The 14,425-nt window shown below is 47.4% G+C and overlaps 1 protein-coding gene and 1 pseudogene across 1 annotated transcript in view; both read left to right on the forward strand.

Moving 5' to 3' along the window:
• The window catches only part of LOC135292481 (hydrocephalus-inducing protein homolog), a 31,262-nt gene extending 23,704 nt beyond the window's left edge, over positions 1-7,558 (forward strand). Inside the window, exons 14-17 of the mRNA XM_064406682.1 lie at positions 938-1,073; positions 1,521-1,685; positions 4,616-4,842; positions 6,342-7,558. Of these exons, the coding sequence (XP_064262752.1) occupies positions 938-1,073; positions 1,521-1,685; positions 4,616-4,842; positions 6,342-7,368 (1,555 nt within the window). The 3' untranslated portion in view covers positions 7,369-7,558. The remainder of the gene's footprint in view (positions 1-937; positions 1,074-1,520; positions 1,686-4,615; positions 4,843-6,341) is intronic.
• The window catches only part of LOC135292575 (zinc finger protein 208-like), an 837,577-nt pseudogene that overhangs the window by 459,200 nt on the left and 363,952 nt on the right, over positions 1-14,425 (forward strand).

Raw genomic sequence — 14,425 nt, forward strand, 5'->3', positions numbered from 1 at the left:
GCACCGTGCACTGGTTTGGGACACAGCAAGCAGCCTGCTGAGAGCCAGGCTCTGGTTCTGTTCATGAGGGCACGTGGCAGGGGGGAAGTGGCTGCCAGCAAGAGTGCTGAGGGCAAGGTCTCAGGAGGGGAAAGCAGCCCTTGATGTGGCAGCTCAGCTCTAGATTTTCTCCTTCCCTCTGCTTCCCATTCTGAGCTTGAATGTTCTCAGAGCTGAGATCAAAAGTGGTTGTTGCTGCAGCAGAATTCCATCCTGCTGTGCTGCTGTGGGTGTCAGTGGAATGCCAGGAGGGATGCAGTTCCCTGGGGCTGTTCCCTCTCCCAGGCAGAGCCATCTAGGCAGTGCCTGGGCTGGCATTTTGTCAAGCAGGTGGGCTGGGGACAGTCAGTGCCTGGAGCTGTGGAGGGAAGGAGCCAGGGAGCTGTAGGGCCTGGGAGGGGCTGATCAGCCACTCTGGAGGGCAGCTGGTGTCCCGTGCCCTCCAAGGCTGGGGCAAGCAGCTGAGTTCCCAGGCAGGGCAACAGCACCATGGCAGAGAAGGGAGTCATTTTTCCTGGGCACTGGAGTTATGTGTTCCTTGAGCCTTAGTGAGCTCTGTTCCTTGTTGGGAAGGCTCCCCTAGAGCTCATGGATCACTGGGAGTGTTACAGGAGTCCTTGCAAGCCTTCCTGGGGAAAGGAGGGGCTGAGGCAGCTGTGGGACAAAGTGCTCTGCCTGGGGCACTTGGCAGCCTCTGGCTGCTGCCTCTCAGGGTTTGCCCCTCCTTGACAAGACCTGTTGGAGTGGGAAGACGTAGAAGGCAATTTATCACTGCAGGGCTGTTCAATGCCCATTTGACAGTGACCAATGTGTTATGCTCTGTTTTACAATCTTTGCGGGTAAATGTTCTCCATTCTCTCAGTATCTCTGATTCCCCTGGGCTCATCTCTTTGTCCAGATGTCTCGTTCCAAAGCTGCAAGTGTCCCCCCACGTGCTGCAATATGATGAGTGCCTCCTGAAGGTGCCATATGAGAAGAAGTTCCTGATTAGGAATCCCAGCCACCTGCCTGGCTGCTACGGGCTCATTGAACAGGTTTGGCATCCCATCCACCTCCCCCTCTCAAATATTATTGAGCAGCTGATTAGGGGAAAAAAAGGATTTGGACATGACCTTGCTGGTTTCTATTCAGTCTTAAAGATCTGCTGAGAACAGGATCCTACCCGAATGTAAACTTGAGGATGCAGTTTAACCTGCTGAGGGAACAGTTGATGTTCTAGTCTTCAGGGTGTTTTCTTGTGGGAGATCTTAGAGGGTTGTGAAAGCTGCTGCATCCACAGACACCAGTGCCTGTGCTAGCAGTCTCCTTGCAGGATGCCCTGGGAATGCTAAGCCTACAATTCTTGCATCTTGTTTGTGCCTTTTACCTTTGTCCTGGGCATTTTTAAAGACGTGTGTCAGTTGCTGTTGCGGTGGATGTTAGGGAGTGTAAAGTTTCTTCAGAGGTGCCTCTGAAGCTGCATTTCATTGTGTCTCTTGCAGAAACGCAAGGAGGACTCTGCTGTGCTCTACTCCAGCCCCAAGCCCTGTGGGATTGTCCAGCCTCACAGCACTGCAGAGATCCCAGTGCTGGTGGAAGTGCAGGCGCTGGGCGCGCATCGCACCAATGTTCTCATCGGCGTGTTCGGGGATGAGAGAAACCCACTGGTGAGTGCAGGGGAGATGTGTGCCTCTGTGCAGCTGCTCCTGGCAGGCTGCAAAGGGCACAGGGATTCTGCTGGGGAAAACAGGCACAGGCTGCTGTGGAGAAGGCCAGGAGGGATGGGTGGCACAAACAGCTCGTGCCTCACGGGTGGTAATCTCAGTGTCTGGCACAGAACGTCGTTGGTCTGAGCTGGAATCCAGGGTCACTTTAGTGCATTACTCTTGAAAATGCTGTTAACTTTGGAAACATCTGTTTGGAAATGGTATCTCTCTGAGCACAAAAGGGGATGTCAGAAGACTTCTGGGAACCTTGAGCTTTCTGTAAAAAAAAGGAAGGCTGGCATTTCAAGAGTGGTTGCAAGGATTGAAACTTAGATTAAAACATAAGGAAATGACAATGCCAAATTCCCTGAATGGCACCAAACATCTGAACCTGGGCCATTGTGGCACTGCATGTAAATCAGTGAAGAGGAAGGACAGGCAAGGCAGGCTGTGCCAGGGAGCCTGAGGTTTGACAGAACAGTTGCTTTCAACTCTCAGACTGCTTACCTTAAAGAGGAGGGTTTCTCCCCACGAGAGGAACCAGTTGTTTAACTGTCAGCCTGATCTGAACTAGAGATTTCTTGCAAAGCTTTTACCTTTGGGCCAATAATTTGTAGTTTGAAAGGTTCTCTTACCTTGATCCTTTTAAATTTGGAGGTGAACATGTAATTTGCTTTTTCTTTTTTCTCCAAAAGCCCAGCATTTCAGCTGGAGAGTGGTAGCTGTCCCTAAAGAAATAACTAGAGCAGGGTTGAGCTGTTTAAGGATTTTTAGGTTTCCCTGTTGTGGTTTGCTTTGGGTTTTTTTAAAAATGTTTCTTGCCTGCTTCCTGGGACAGAGAAAACAGTTATGGAGCTCTGGACGGCGGGCAGAATCCTCTCCAAGCCCAAGGCTGGCGGAGTCTGGCAGGATCCCAGCACTACAGCCTATGTATGTATGTCTGTATGCATGGGGAATGCCACCTGAGTCCCCTGGGAGTGTTGGAAAATGTCAGCCAAGCCCCCAGCAGTGTCAGGGAAACATTCCTGATAAATACCTGGTGGAGCTGCAGAGTTTCTGCTGTTGGGCCCTGGGGGGGCTGTGCTGGCTGTCACTGCCTGGGTCTGCCCCTGGATGTCTCAAATCTGCCCTTTTTGCTTGCCTTCTCTGTCTTTTCCTCTCCCACTGTGCTTTTTGCATGCCCACAGGGTGTTCATCCCTGTCCTCTGCAGTTCCTCAGTGCAAGCAGTTGCAGCTGCTGCAGCAGCTCAGGGTCATTCCTGGGCTGCCTTTAGAGCAGACCTGCTCCAGCCTGGATTGGGAAGGGCTGGATCAAAGCATTTCTCAGTTCAAGGTGCCAGCAGCCAGCCAGGGGCTGCATCCTGACCAGGAGCTGCTGGTGCAGGTGTCCCTCCCTCCCACTGCAGGTCCCTGTTCACAGTTATCTTCTTTTCCAGAGATGAGCTTCACCCACCTCAATTCACTCCCCAACCACCAAAGGAGATGAGAACATGTTTGCATTGCCCAGCGTCTCGATGGAGGCACTTCAAGGCTGGAAAGCAGGAGGCAGCCACAGCCCTGACTGAAGAGCAGGATTTGACCCAGTCTTCAGGAGCAGAGGTAGATTTTCTTGTACACCTACTGCTTGTGCTGCCTCCCCAGCCTGCCACCAGCAAGTCATGCTCCTGCTGAGCTCCCTTTTTGCTGCCCTGCTGTCCTGTGCCCTGACAGTGGCTGGGCAGCAGGGCCAGTGGCTGGACATGGGGGAGTGGGAGGGAGAAATAGGAGAGTTTTCCTTGGAGAAGCTCACTCAGATCCTACAGGCCTGTGTTGAGTGTGGGATTTTTTGCCTTGTTGCCTTCCCAATGCAAGATGAGGCTTTCATCTGCATCATGATGGGAAGAGCTGCAGCTTCCTTGGCAGAGCAAGCTGGGATGAGTCCTGATCTCCATGTGCCCTCTTCCCAGCCCAGCCAGACTCCCTGTTTGCAGGTCTCTGCTGTCACCCGAGAGCTGCTCTTGCACTGCTGGCCCTGAAGCTGTCTTACAAACTGGGACTTGGCAAAGTGGCTGTTTCTTCCTGCAGGCGTAGGGAATGGCTTGTTTTTCAGGTGCCACCACAAGCTCCTGCAAACCCTCACCTCCCAGCAGGCCTGGAGGGATTCAGGTGCTCCGTGGGCGCACCACACACTGCCCTGGAAGCGGAGAAGGGAAGAGGGAATCTGTCTCCCTTGCACACTGTCAGTGTGGCAAGCAGGGCTGGAGCTGCCAGTGCCACTGGTGGCCCTGAGCATTGGCCACAGAGGGGCCTCCCATCCCTGCAGGCCCAGCACAAAGTGCTGCTGGAGCAGCTGGGTGTTGGAGAGGCCGTGCAGGACACGTTGTTGGGCTGCCCAAGGATGCTGTGCAGCCCCTATGGAGGGCACTGCTCCCCCTGCAACTCCTCAAGTTGTCCAGAGGAAGGTTTTGCAGGAGCTTTTGCTGTAGCACCTTGAGGGAGCAGCATTTAAATCAGAGAGAGAGGGGAAGAGCCTCAGGAGTCAGATGAGCTGGGCTGGAGTCCTTTGCTCAGCTCCAAGAGCTCTCACTCTGAGTCTCCTCCTTTTCTAAAAGCAGTAAGTTTTGAAACTTTTTCAAGGTAAGTTGTGCATCAGAGAGAATTTCTAGTGCCAGGAGACATCCCAGTTCACTTTCATGTAATGTACTAATGAATGCATTGACCCGTGAGGATGGGAGGAGATTTTCCCCATGGTCCCTGCACTGGTCAGTGGCATGGATGCAGGATGAGATCAGGGTGATTCTGGCAGTGTTTGGGGAATAGGCCCCTCTGGCTGCAGCTGCACTTTGCTCCAAGATGCTCTTCTGCATCCATTTCCATGCTCAACACCTCCATCTCTCCTGTCTTCCATGCAGGCTTCCAGTATCCTGCCAGTGTCAGGTGTGTTGCAGCCAGGAGAGAGCCAGCAGGTCTCCTTGCCCTTCTCTGGCCACCTCAACAGCATCTCCAGTGCCACGGCGCTGTGCCACGTGGAGGGAGGCCCCAGCTCCGAGGTGCTGGTGCCCGGGGAGGCCTCACGTGTCAGCTGCTCCCCGAGCCCCCAGGAGATCAACTGTGGCTCTGGGGCACCTCTCAGGGAGAGGTGAGTAAGCCTGCCATGGGTTCCTGCTCTCCATGGGTTACTGTCCCTGCAGGGCTTCCCTGCTCCAAGGACTCTGAGCTCAGAGGTGCTGCATAGCAAAGGCCAGAAGCAGCACAGGGATGGCCACTCTTAGCTCCCTGGCTCCCAAGAGAGGAAGCACCTTCTTCTGTTGGGACAGAGCATCTTCTTCTCTAGTTTAGTGGTGAGCCCTCCTGGCTCAGATGCTGCCTGCAGGGAGCTGGGCTCTGGCCCTGCCTTGGCACTGCCTCTAGAGGTGTCTTTAGCTCCATGGTGTTGAGTCACATCTTCTTCATCATCTCCCTTCTTCACCAAAACAGTGGGATTGTGGTGTGGGCAGGCGTGGGGCACAGACCAAACCTTGGTTTGGGTGCTGGTGCTGCCACAGATGAAGTCCTTGCAGTGCTGATCTGCCAGGGTTCTCCTGATGGTGGGGCAGCAGCCATAAAAGCTCCTGTCCTTGGGGATCCCCTTCAGCTGCAGCAGTGGGCAAGCACAGGAGAAGCTCTGCTCCAGCAGGGCAGCCCAGCTCAGGACACACAGGCCAAGTGTGAGCTGGGAGTGGAGGCTGCTTAAAGCAAGCCTGTGCATCAGGACTTCCTTCAGGCCAGGCTGAAGTTGGTTTCATGGGGAGGAGAGGGACGAGGCTGCTTCAGATGGTTTCCATGGCAGACAGCACCAGCTGGCTTGGTCACAGCTGGCTTCCAGCAGGAAATCTGGCTGACAAGAGCCTGTCTTGCAGGAGAGCAGTTCCTGCAGCCTTTGCTTTCTGACTGATGGGATTATTCTCATTTAGGATCAGGCTATGAGTTGTTAAACCGAGGCTCACGGACAGAGACTGTCTAACTCATTAAAGTTAGAAAGTGGTATGTTTATTAACCCCGGCGGGCGGCACCAGCTCATAATGGTAAACAATACAACAATCAGCTCTGGCTGAAGCATCTAATCATCATTAACCTATGGTCTGCCTGTCTAACTGACATCCTGATCAATGTGAATTGCTTCTAAGCCTCAGCTGAAATCCGAACTCATTGAAATCCTGCTTCAGCTGTGCCCAGGGAGAAGGGAGCTGAATGAGCTGAGTAAGAATTGCAGGAGAGATCAGCAGGCGTTGGCACTCTGTGCTCTGCTTGAAACTGGGAAGTCAAGAGACAAAGGGCATTTTCAGGCACAGCGCAGAGAGCTGGTGGATCAGCCTTTGGCAGTGGGCTGGAGGTGTCTGGCTGTGCCTGGAGAGGGAGCTTGCACAGTCAAGCCCTTCTGATGGCAAGGCTCAGGCTTGGCTGGTCCTGGAGGTGCCCTTCCACCACTGCCCTCCCTTGGGATGTTCCCAACCTCTGTGGGTTGAGGAGAATTCACGGAAATGGTCTGGCGCTGCTGCCTGGCCTCAGGGTCAAGGAATGAAGTGCAGGGCCAGCCAGGACGAGTGAGCCCAAGGTTCTGGTGCTGACTCTCAGCCATGTTTTCTGTTTTGTCTGCAGAAGGGAGCTGAAGCGGCCGGCTCCAAAGCTTGAGGAGGAGACAAAAGCCTTGGCGGAGGAAGAGAGGCAGAAGGAGAAAGAGAAGCAGAAGAAAGCAAAGAAGGGTGTCTCTGTGGGGAAGGAACCTCCAAAAGCAGAGAAGGGGAAAACCAAACCCCCAGAGAAGAAGGAAAGCAAGGCCCCAGAGAAGAAGGATACCAAAATCCCAGAGCGGATGGAAACCAAAGCCCCAGACAAGATAGAAACCAAACTCCCAGAAAAGAAAAGCAAACCTCCAGAAAAGAAGGAAACCAAATTCCCAGAGAGGAAGGAAAGCAAGGCCCCAGAGAAGAAGGACACCAAAGCATTATTAGAGAAGAAGGAAACTAAATTCCCAGAGAAGAAGGAAACCAAAGCTCCAGAGAAGATTGAAAACAAACTCCCAGAAAAGAAATACAAACCTCCAGAAAAGAGGGAATCCAAATTCCCAGCAAAGAAGGAAACCAAAGCTCCAGAGAAAATTGAAAACAAACTCCCAGAAAAGAAATACAAGCCTCCAGAGAAGAGGGAATCCAAATTCCCGAAGGAGAAGGAAACCAAAGCTCCAGAGAAGATTGAAAACAAACTCCCAGAAAAGAAAAACAAACATCCAGATAAGAGGGAATCCAAATTCCCAGAGAACAAGGAAACCAAAGCTCCAGAGAAGATTGAAAACAAACTCCCAGAAAAGAAATACAAACCTCCAGAAAAGAGGGAAATCAAAATCCCAGAGAGGAAGGAAAGCAAAGCACCAGAGAGGAAGGAATTGAAAATCCTAAAGAAGGAAACCAAATCTCCAGAGAAGAGAAGCAAAGCTCCAGAAAAGAAGGAAACCAAATGCCCAGAGAGGAAGGAAATCAAAATCCCAGAGAAGGAAAGCAAGGCACCAAAAAAGAAGGAACCCAAAGCCCCAAAGAAGGGGGAAGCCAAAGTGCCAGAGAAGAGAGAGACCAAAACCCCAAAGAAGAAGGAACCCAAAGCCCCAAAGAAGGGGGAAGCCAAAGCCTGAAAGAAGGGAGGAACCAAAATCCCAGAGAACCCAGCTGAGCTGGAGAAGAACTCTTTATTTTATTCACACAACTTATTTTATACAGTTTGACAAACCTAATGTGCCACTTTAGTTAGTTAATAGATTTCTTATTATTAGTTATGCCAGTTATTCTGTTGGATAATAAAATATATTTTACTTGTGCATCAAATCTCTCTGTTGTATTCTTTGTATTGTTACCTATTCTCTTCACTGATTCTCATGGGACAAATCCCTTGTTCTTGCAGGTGCATTTGTTTTTCACCCTCAGATCAGATTGGCCACCAAGTCTCATTCTCAAAATAACTTCACATGGGAACTTGTGACTGCTTAGCTGCACTTAGAAGAGATGACGGGCCAGCTGTTAATATAGCAGAACAAGGCCTGGTTTCATAAGGCCTTTCTTTTATCATTATTCTACCTGTCTCTGACATCTCCCCCTTTTTGTTCATTTAAAAAAGGCTCCTATGTTCTGATGTTGAAACAGCTCACTCTTGGGAGGGTATGATCTCATGAAGGTTATCACTGGTTATCTGTTAGATGTGGGGTAAGATACATAAAAGACCAGTTCCAATCAACAAAACTTACCCAATTCTGTCAAGTCATTGACACAGGGTTTTGCAGCATGAGCAAACAAAAGAATAATGTCCAATGTCTCTTAGGGAAATGGAAAGAAATGGCCATTGTTTCCAATTAGCTGAGAAGTAGGAGAAGGTCCATTAGCTGGAAATGTTGATCTTGGACATCACTGAATGTCCTCCTGGAGCTGGAACAGGGAAGGACTGAAGAAGGTTGGGAGGAGCACTGTCCCATGATGATGCCATGAGGCTTTTGTTGGCCAATTGCCTCTGTCAGTTTCCAGGCACAGCTGTGTCTTGGCAGTCCTACTCCTCTTCCTGTTCTGGCCACAAAGGCTGCAAGGGGATGAGGTTATTTCTCTTTCCACTGGGCCTCATTTCTTCAGAGCTGATCAGTATCTGATGGAATGAACAGGTGACTGCTTTGAGCTGTTGGTGATAAAACACAGGCATCTCTTCTCCTGAAGTTAATGAATCAATTAGGCTTCCCTGTGGGACACTCCACTGGGATTTAGATGAGATGATCTTTTTCCAAGTTTCTAATGTAAATATTGCATGATTCAAAATGATTAGTCGTCCAAATTTCTCATGTACATATTGCATTACTTGAATGTTCTTAAGGCATTCATTCCTCTTTTTTTTTTTTTTAAATAAGAATGAGATGCATGTCTTTTGTTATGAGTATGAAGAAACATCGTAGCAAAATAATACATGTAGTGGACAAGAAACTTACAGCAATTAGGAATAATTTGGATACAACGCTCAGGAATATTTCTAATAGCAGACAAAACTAACAACATAGGTGGAATGAAATAAATAGAAATCTCTGAAATAATGTACCATCATCCCAGAGTCTGCAAACAGCTGACAAACCTCGATTCAGTGGGGACTTGGATAATTATTTCCAGATCATAATTCCCAAGCTCCCTTTAAAAATAGTTCAACTGTCATGTATGGAGGGTCAAATTGCAAAGTCAAAGCAACTCAAATCTAGTTTTGATGCAGAAAACATCTGGGTCTGTTGGCAATTTCCTGTCCAGGCAGAGGTAAGGCCTGGCCACCACCCAAGTTCTAAGTGGGAGAGAATTCCATAAATGTAATTTTAAACAAGGCTCCTAAGAATAGCACTTAGGAGTAAAGGTCTAGGGGTGAAAGACTGATGAACCATCCAATAGCCGTCTCCTCCAAAATTTCTTTAGCATGGAGATGCTTTAAACACAGCAAACTGTTGGAGTGGTTCTGTAATAACAATTGGGACTGCATCTGATTGCTTAGAGTAGATGTCACAATACCATCAGTTTAGAGAAGACTTCTGACAAAGCTGAGATATCATTTCCTGGAACTCTGAAAAATACTTGAAAATCATGAGGCAGCACTAGGTCAAACCATGGAGCCCCAGTGCAGAGCCCAGCTAGAGGGGTAGTCTGGTCTAAGAGATACATGAGCAGCTAGAGAACAAAAGAAGGATCCTGAAATGACACCTGTCTTGTAGATAGTTACACCAAAAGATGGTAAAACATATGAAAAGCTGGCTATAAAAACAGGAATACAAACATGAATGTATTTATGACACAAAAAATGCAACAAAGGAAACACTGAACAGCTCACTCATAAAATTTATGATATCTCAGATTAAATAACACTCAAACCTGATATAAATTCCTTTCGACATCAATAGAGCTTAACAAGATGAACTCAATAAAACCCAGCCCTAAAAGGATTTCAAATTAATAAACATAATTTCATTATCACCTTAGTAGAACAAAAAGCACTCTCAAGAGAACTCAAAGTTAATCACTATTAATACCGAACATAACTGGATCCATAAAAAGCTGGAATAGATCATTGTTCAAACTAAGTAAAACTGAAACTTAACAGAAATAAAATCTACCAAAATTTACTTAATAAAACTTAACCTTATTCAAGAAGGTAACTGAGCGTTACAATATTTGGCCTTAATTTAACAGAATTCAAATGAACATTCTTAAAAGTTATAGATATGACATGATGTACCTCAGTCTAAGGTTATTAACACAAAAAGACAACTTAAAGGTGAACAAGCTGTAAGTGAAATAACAGCATGATGGTGTACTGGAGGCATTAAAGTTGTAACAAGCATATTAGAATTAGAAGTAAATCAGTTATGAGTAAAACCCATGGTAACTGCAAATTCCATGGAAACAGAAATTCAGTAAGACTTTTCAAAGTGCAGGGTTACTGGGAAATAAATATAATAATGTGCAATTTAGCATATTGCTGAACAACCCAACAGCTTTTAGTGACAGTATCTGGCATCATTTTATATGGCAAATGTGTTAGCATTCTTCTTAAAGAGATCAGACCATGTTAAAATTTGATAGGTAATAAGGCGCTGCATTTACCGCTTTTCAATCTCTCCAGTAACTGTAAAACTACATAAAACAATCAGAATTTAGTCAGAAACTAAAATAAACTTTTAAAAACCCTAGAGCACCACGTTTTCAAGGCACACAAACACAGCTCTGGGCCGGAGCGGGGCCTGTGCCGCCCACAGGGGAGAGGGAAGGCGCTGCCCACAGGAAAACTATGGGGAGAACAGAGGCCATCTAAACTGCAATAACATAACTGTACACCAATAAAGCTTCTCTCAATATTCACACAATACTCATCCCTTAATTGCCAGAGCCAATCATCCCATTTTCCATCTCCCAGCAGGGCCCTGCGGCCGTGAATCCAGCCCGCCGGGGCTGGCCCGGCTCGGCTGCCACAGCCCTCCCGGGGCCGCTGCACCTCTGCTCCCCAAACACTGCGGGGAAAAGAGCAGGGGAAAAGCAGCAACACACAACAAACCCTACAACCTGCACACAAAAGATAAACACAGAAGAGGCACAAGCTGCATTTTATTGCACATTCTGACAACAGTCACTGACTGAGAGTTGCATTTCCAAGGCCAAGATCTGTCTTTTGAGAAACTTCAAACTCAGAAATATTATTTTTATTAGATGTGTACAAGGCCAGGCCTCATTGGAGGCACAGCTTTTCTCACAACTCTGCATCATCTTGAACTGAAAAAGAATTAAGCAGTGTGGTCATGAGTTTGGCATCTCAGCCAGAAAGGCCAGGTATTAGAGGGAAGACGTCAGCCTACAAAATCTGATTATTTTTTCTCTTCCATTGGTCTGTCAATAACGATAATTGAATATATTCAATCAGAATATATTTCCACATGTTTACATGAAGGTGTTTGTATTTACATAAGCAATAATCAATCTGTAAAGGCTTTTGAATTTTCTTCAAGGACAAGGACATTTGAACCAATAACCCTTTCTTAATAGAGAGGCCCAGTTTAACTTTTCACTGAAGATGTTAAACCCAAGGGCAGTTCATGCAATGCTATCTTCACATGTCGCTGTAGAGACAGACAAGACACCTATTTCTTCATGCACAAGAGCCCATCTTTATTCTTCACAGCTCATATTTCTATGGTTTTCTGAAGGCATTGTGTTTCATTTTAATTGCTTACTAACTTACTGCAACTCAGTTCATTGGTTAGTAGTTGCTCATCTAGGTGTCAGTCAAAACCTTTCCTCTCTAACGCTGTTTCCATTCTTGTCTCCTGCATAGAAGATGTGGGTAGAAGTCTTTCCTCTCACAGGTGCAAATTCCTTTCTCACAGGAACTTGTCAGGCTAGCTGTTAGCTGTACTTAGCCCAAGCAGCAGGCCTGAGCCATCATTTTACAAGGGTAACAAGGCTCTTCTCTTATAGGGCTTTACCTGTATGCAACATTGACAGACGATTCTTTCAATCTTAAAGAATCATCTTTAATTTCTTTCACGTAAATTTTGACCTGTGTAATATCTGTGTATATGGTAGATTTGGAGTTCAAATCTGTTTTGACTCATGCCTTCATAGAATCCCAGACTCATGGAATCATTCAGGCTGGGAAAGCTGTGTGAGACCATGGAGTCCCAGCTGTGCCCGATGCCCACCTTGTCCCTGAGGCGACTCCGGCGTTTCGGGGTCTCCCTGGCCCCGGCTGCCGTGGGTGCCCAAGACAGAGAAGTCCAATTCAGCACGACCTGTCCGGGCCCCTCAGGCAGGCCCCAGAGCTGCAGGCAGTCTTAGCAAGCTCAGCTCTTTAGTGAGATCAGCTCTTTAGTGATTCTCAGCTCATTTGTGATTTCAGCTCTTGGCTTGCCGAGTGCCTTTGGCAGATGCAGGGAGAGAGAGGAGAAGTCTGGGCAGCCGTGTCCATGGGCAAGCAGCAGGAAGTCAATTGCTGCTTGATTTTGGAGTGGTGCATGTCTTGTGGTCTCTTCTTCCTTTCAAAGATCGCTCAGGGCAGCCGATGTAGGGCTGGCTTGCTTACTGAGCCAGCACCCATGGTGATTCACTTTGCCAAGGGCTTTAGCTGCAGCTACCCATGGTCAGAATAGGGAGACAGCAATCCTTTTTGGTTTGTTCCAATCGTATGATTTGGAATTGCAATTTTCATCAAATCCTGTGTAGGATCTTTTGTGCCATTTTCATTCACTTTCTTTTTTTCAGTTATGTAGCAAGGTTATATTTGATGTGAGGGTAGAAAGTTTTCCAAGGGTACAGGGACCTCCCTGTAGCCATGAGGGGATCCCAGCCCATACTCAGTCACCACAGATGAGAAATGTTCCCTTGGGTAGTATTTTGAGGTGAAGAGAGGATACAGAGATCACACGAGCAGTGTAATTACACCAATCAGGAGGGTTATAAGCTTTGTTAATTGGTGATGTGTCTTTCCCGTATCTGATTTTGGTCTGGTCAGTTTCTGGCCAATTATTTTTTTGATGTCTAAAGTAAATTTGACACAGTATGTTGCCTTGGAGGACCCCATCAGGTCCAATTCTTGGGGTTCCTCGAGAGCATTGGGCAGCATTTTTGTCCACTGGTCCCAGGTGCCCACCAGGTTGGGTCTCTTACCTGTGGTGAGGAGGAGCTCTGAGTTATAGATGGGCCAGGCATCGGCTGCGAAGGGAATTCCTACCAGACATGTGGGAAGTGGGTTATCCATGCTTCCCATGGATAAGCACATGTTATCCTGTTTGAATGTCCTTGCTGAGGTTACCCAGACATTGTGGCCAGGCTGTGGGCTAATCCAGGTGATGGCACACGGTACGTGAGGAACATCCAGGCAGCAGTGAGGACAGCACCAACGGAGACATTTTTCATCTCTGGACAGGAATGGGGCTTCTGATAGGGAATATAAGCAAAATTTGTTATCTTGATGGTGGGAGGGGAGGGTTAGGGTTTTCTCCTTTGTTCCTTTCCTCGGTTCCTTCCCCTCCCCCCTTTTTTTTTTCTTTCTTTTATTTTTTTTTTAATTTTTCCTTAAACTAAGGATGGGGGAGTGGGTATAAAGTTAGGAGTTTTTGGTAAGAGTTGAGAAAGGGGAATAATAGGGCTTTTTAGCATATAAAGTGATAATAACATATAATTCAGAGAACAATTTTGTGTTCAGGCTGTGTCTGGCTTATGGCTTGATGCAGCAGGATGTTGTTCAGCTTTCTGTTTTGTCTGTTGTCCTGTGATGGGATGGTCTTTTCTTCTGTATGTGGACATTTGGCAACGTCTTCGTCTCCAGGCAGAACTGGTCTGGTTTAGAGGAGGTCTTGTGTTTGACTCAGGGGAATTCTTGTCAGTGTTTGTGGGAGTGGTGTTTGCAGTGCCTAGGTATGGTTTTATGTTTTTTCCTGAGTACCATCCAGGAGCAGATGGTAGTAGAACACAGGCATCCCCTCTTCCCCAGGTAATCAATTGGAAAGGCCCAGAAATTTTATGTGTTTCTGGGTCCTTCCCCAGCACAGGTGGTTTCTCAGTGAACTTTGCTTGGGTGGTATTTGCAAAGTGGTGAAGTATTGGGGGGTCAGGCTCTGTTGTACAATTTAGGAAGCTGATGATGTAGAGAGCCTTGCAAAGTCTTTCCACTGGAGATTTGATTTTTGTTTCTCTTTGTTGCTGATTGAGGACTCTTTTGAGGGTTTGATGTGTCCTTTCTACGATGGATTGTCCTGTGGGATTTGCAGGTATGCCTTTCTTGTGTTCTATTCCCCACTCACTGAAGAACTCTAACTTACAAGAGGTATAGGCAGGTCCATTATCAGCCTTGATCTCCTTTGGTGCTCCCAGGGTAGGGAAGGCAAGGAGGAAATGTTTAAGGGTGTGCTGTGTGGTCTCTCCTGGATGAGCTGGTGCAAATACTGCTCCTGAAAACGTATCAACTGATACGTGCACATATTTTGATCTCCGAAAAAGTGGGAAGTGGGTCACATCTGTCTGGCACAGCTGGCAGCTCTTCAGGCCTCAGGGATTGACTCCTGTCCCCATAGATGGTATCTGGTAGTTTTGGCAGTTCAGACATGTGGCAACAAGAGCTTTTGCTTGATCTTTTGAGAGCTTGAACATTCTGATAAGGGCAGGCACATTTTGATGAATGTGCTGGCAAGCCTG

The sequence above is a fragment of the Passer domesticus genome, unplaced genomic scaffold (assembly GCF_036417665.1).
Source record: "Passer domesticus isolate bPasDom1 unplaced genomic scaffold, bPasDom1.hap1 HAP1_SCAFFOLD_37, whole genome shotgun sequence".
NCBI classification, from domain to species: domain Eukaryota; kingdom Metazoa; phylum Chordata; class Aves; order Passeriformes; family Passeridae; genus Passer; species Passer domesticus.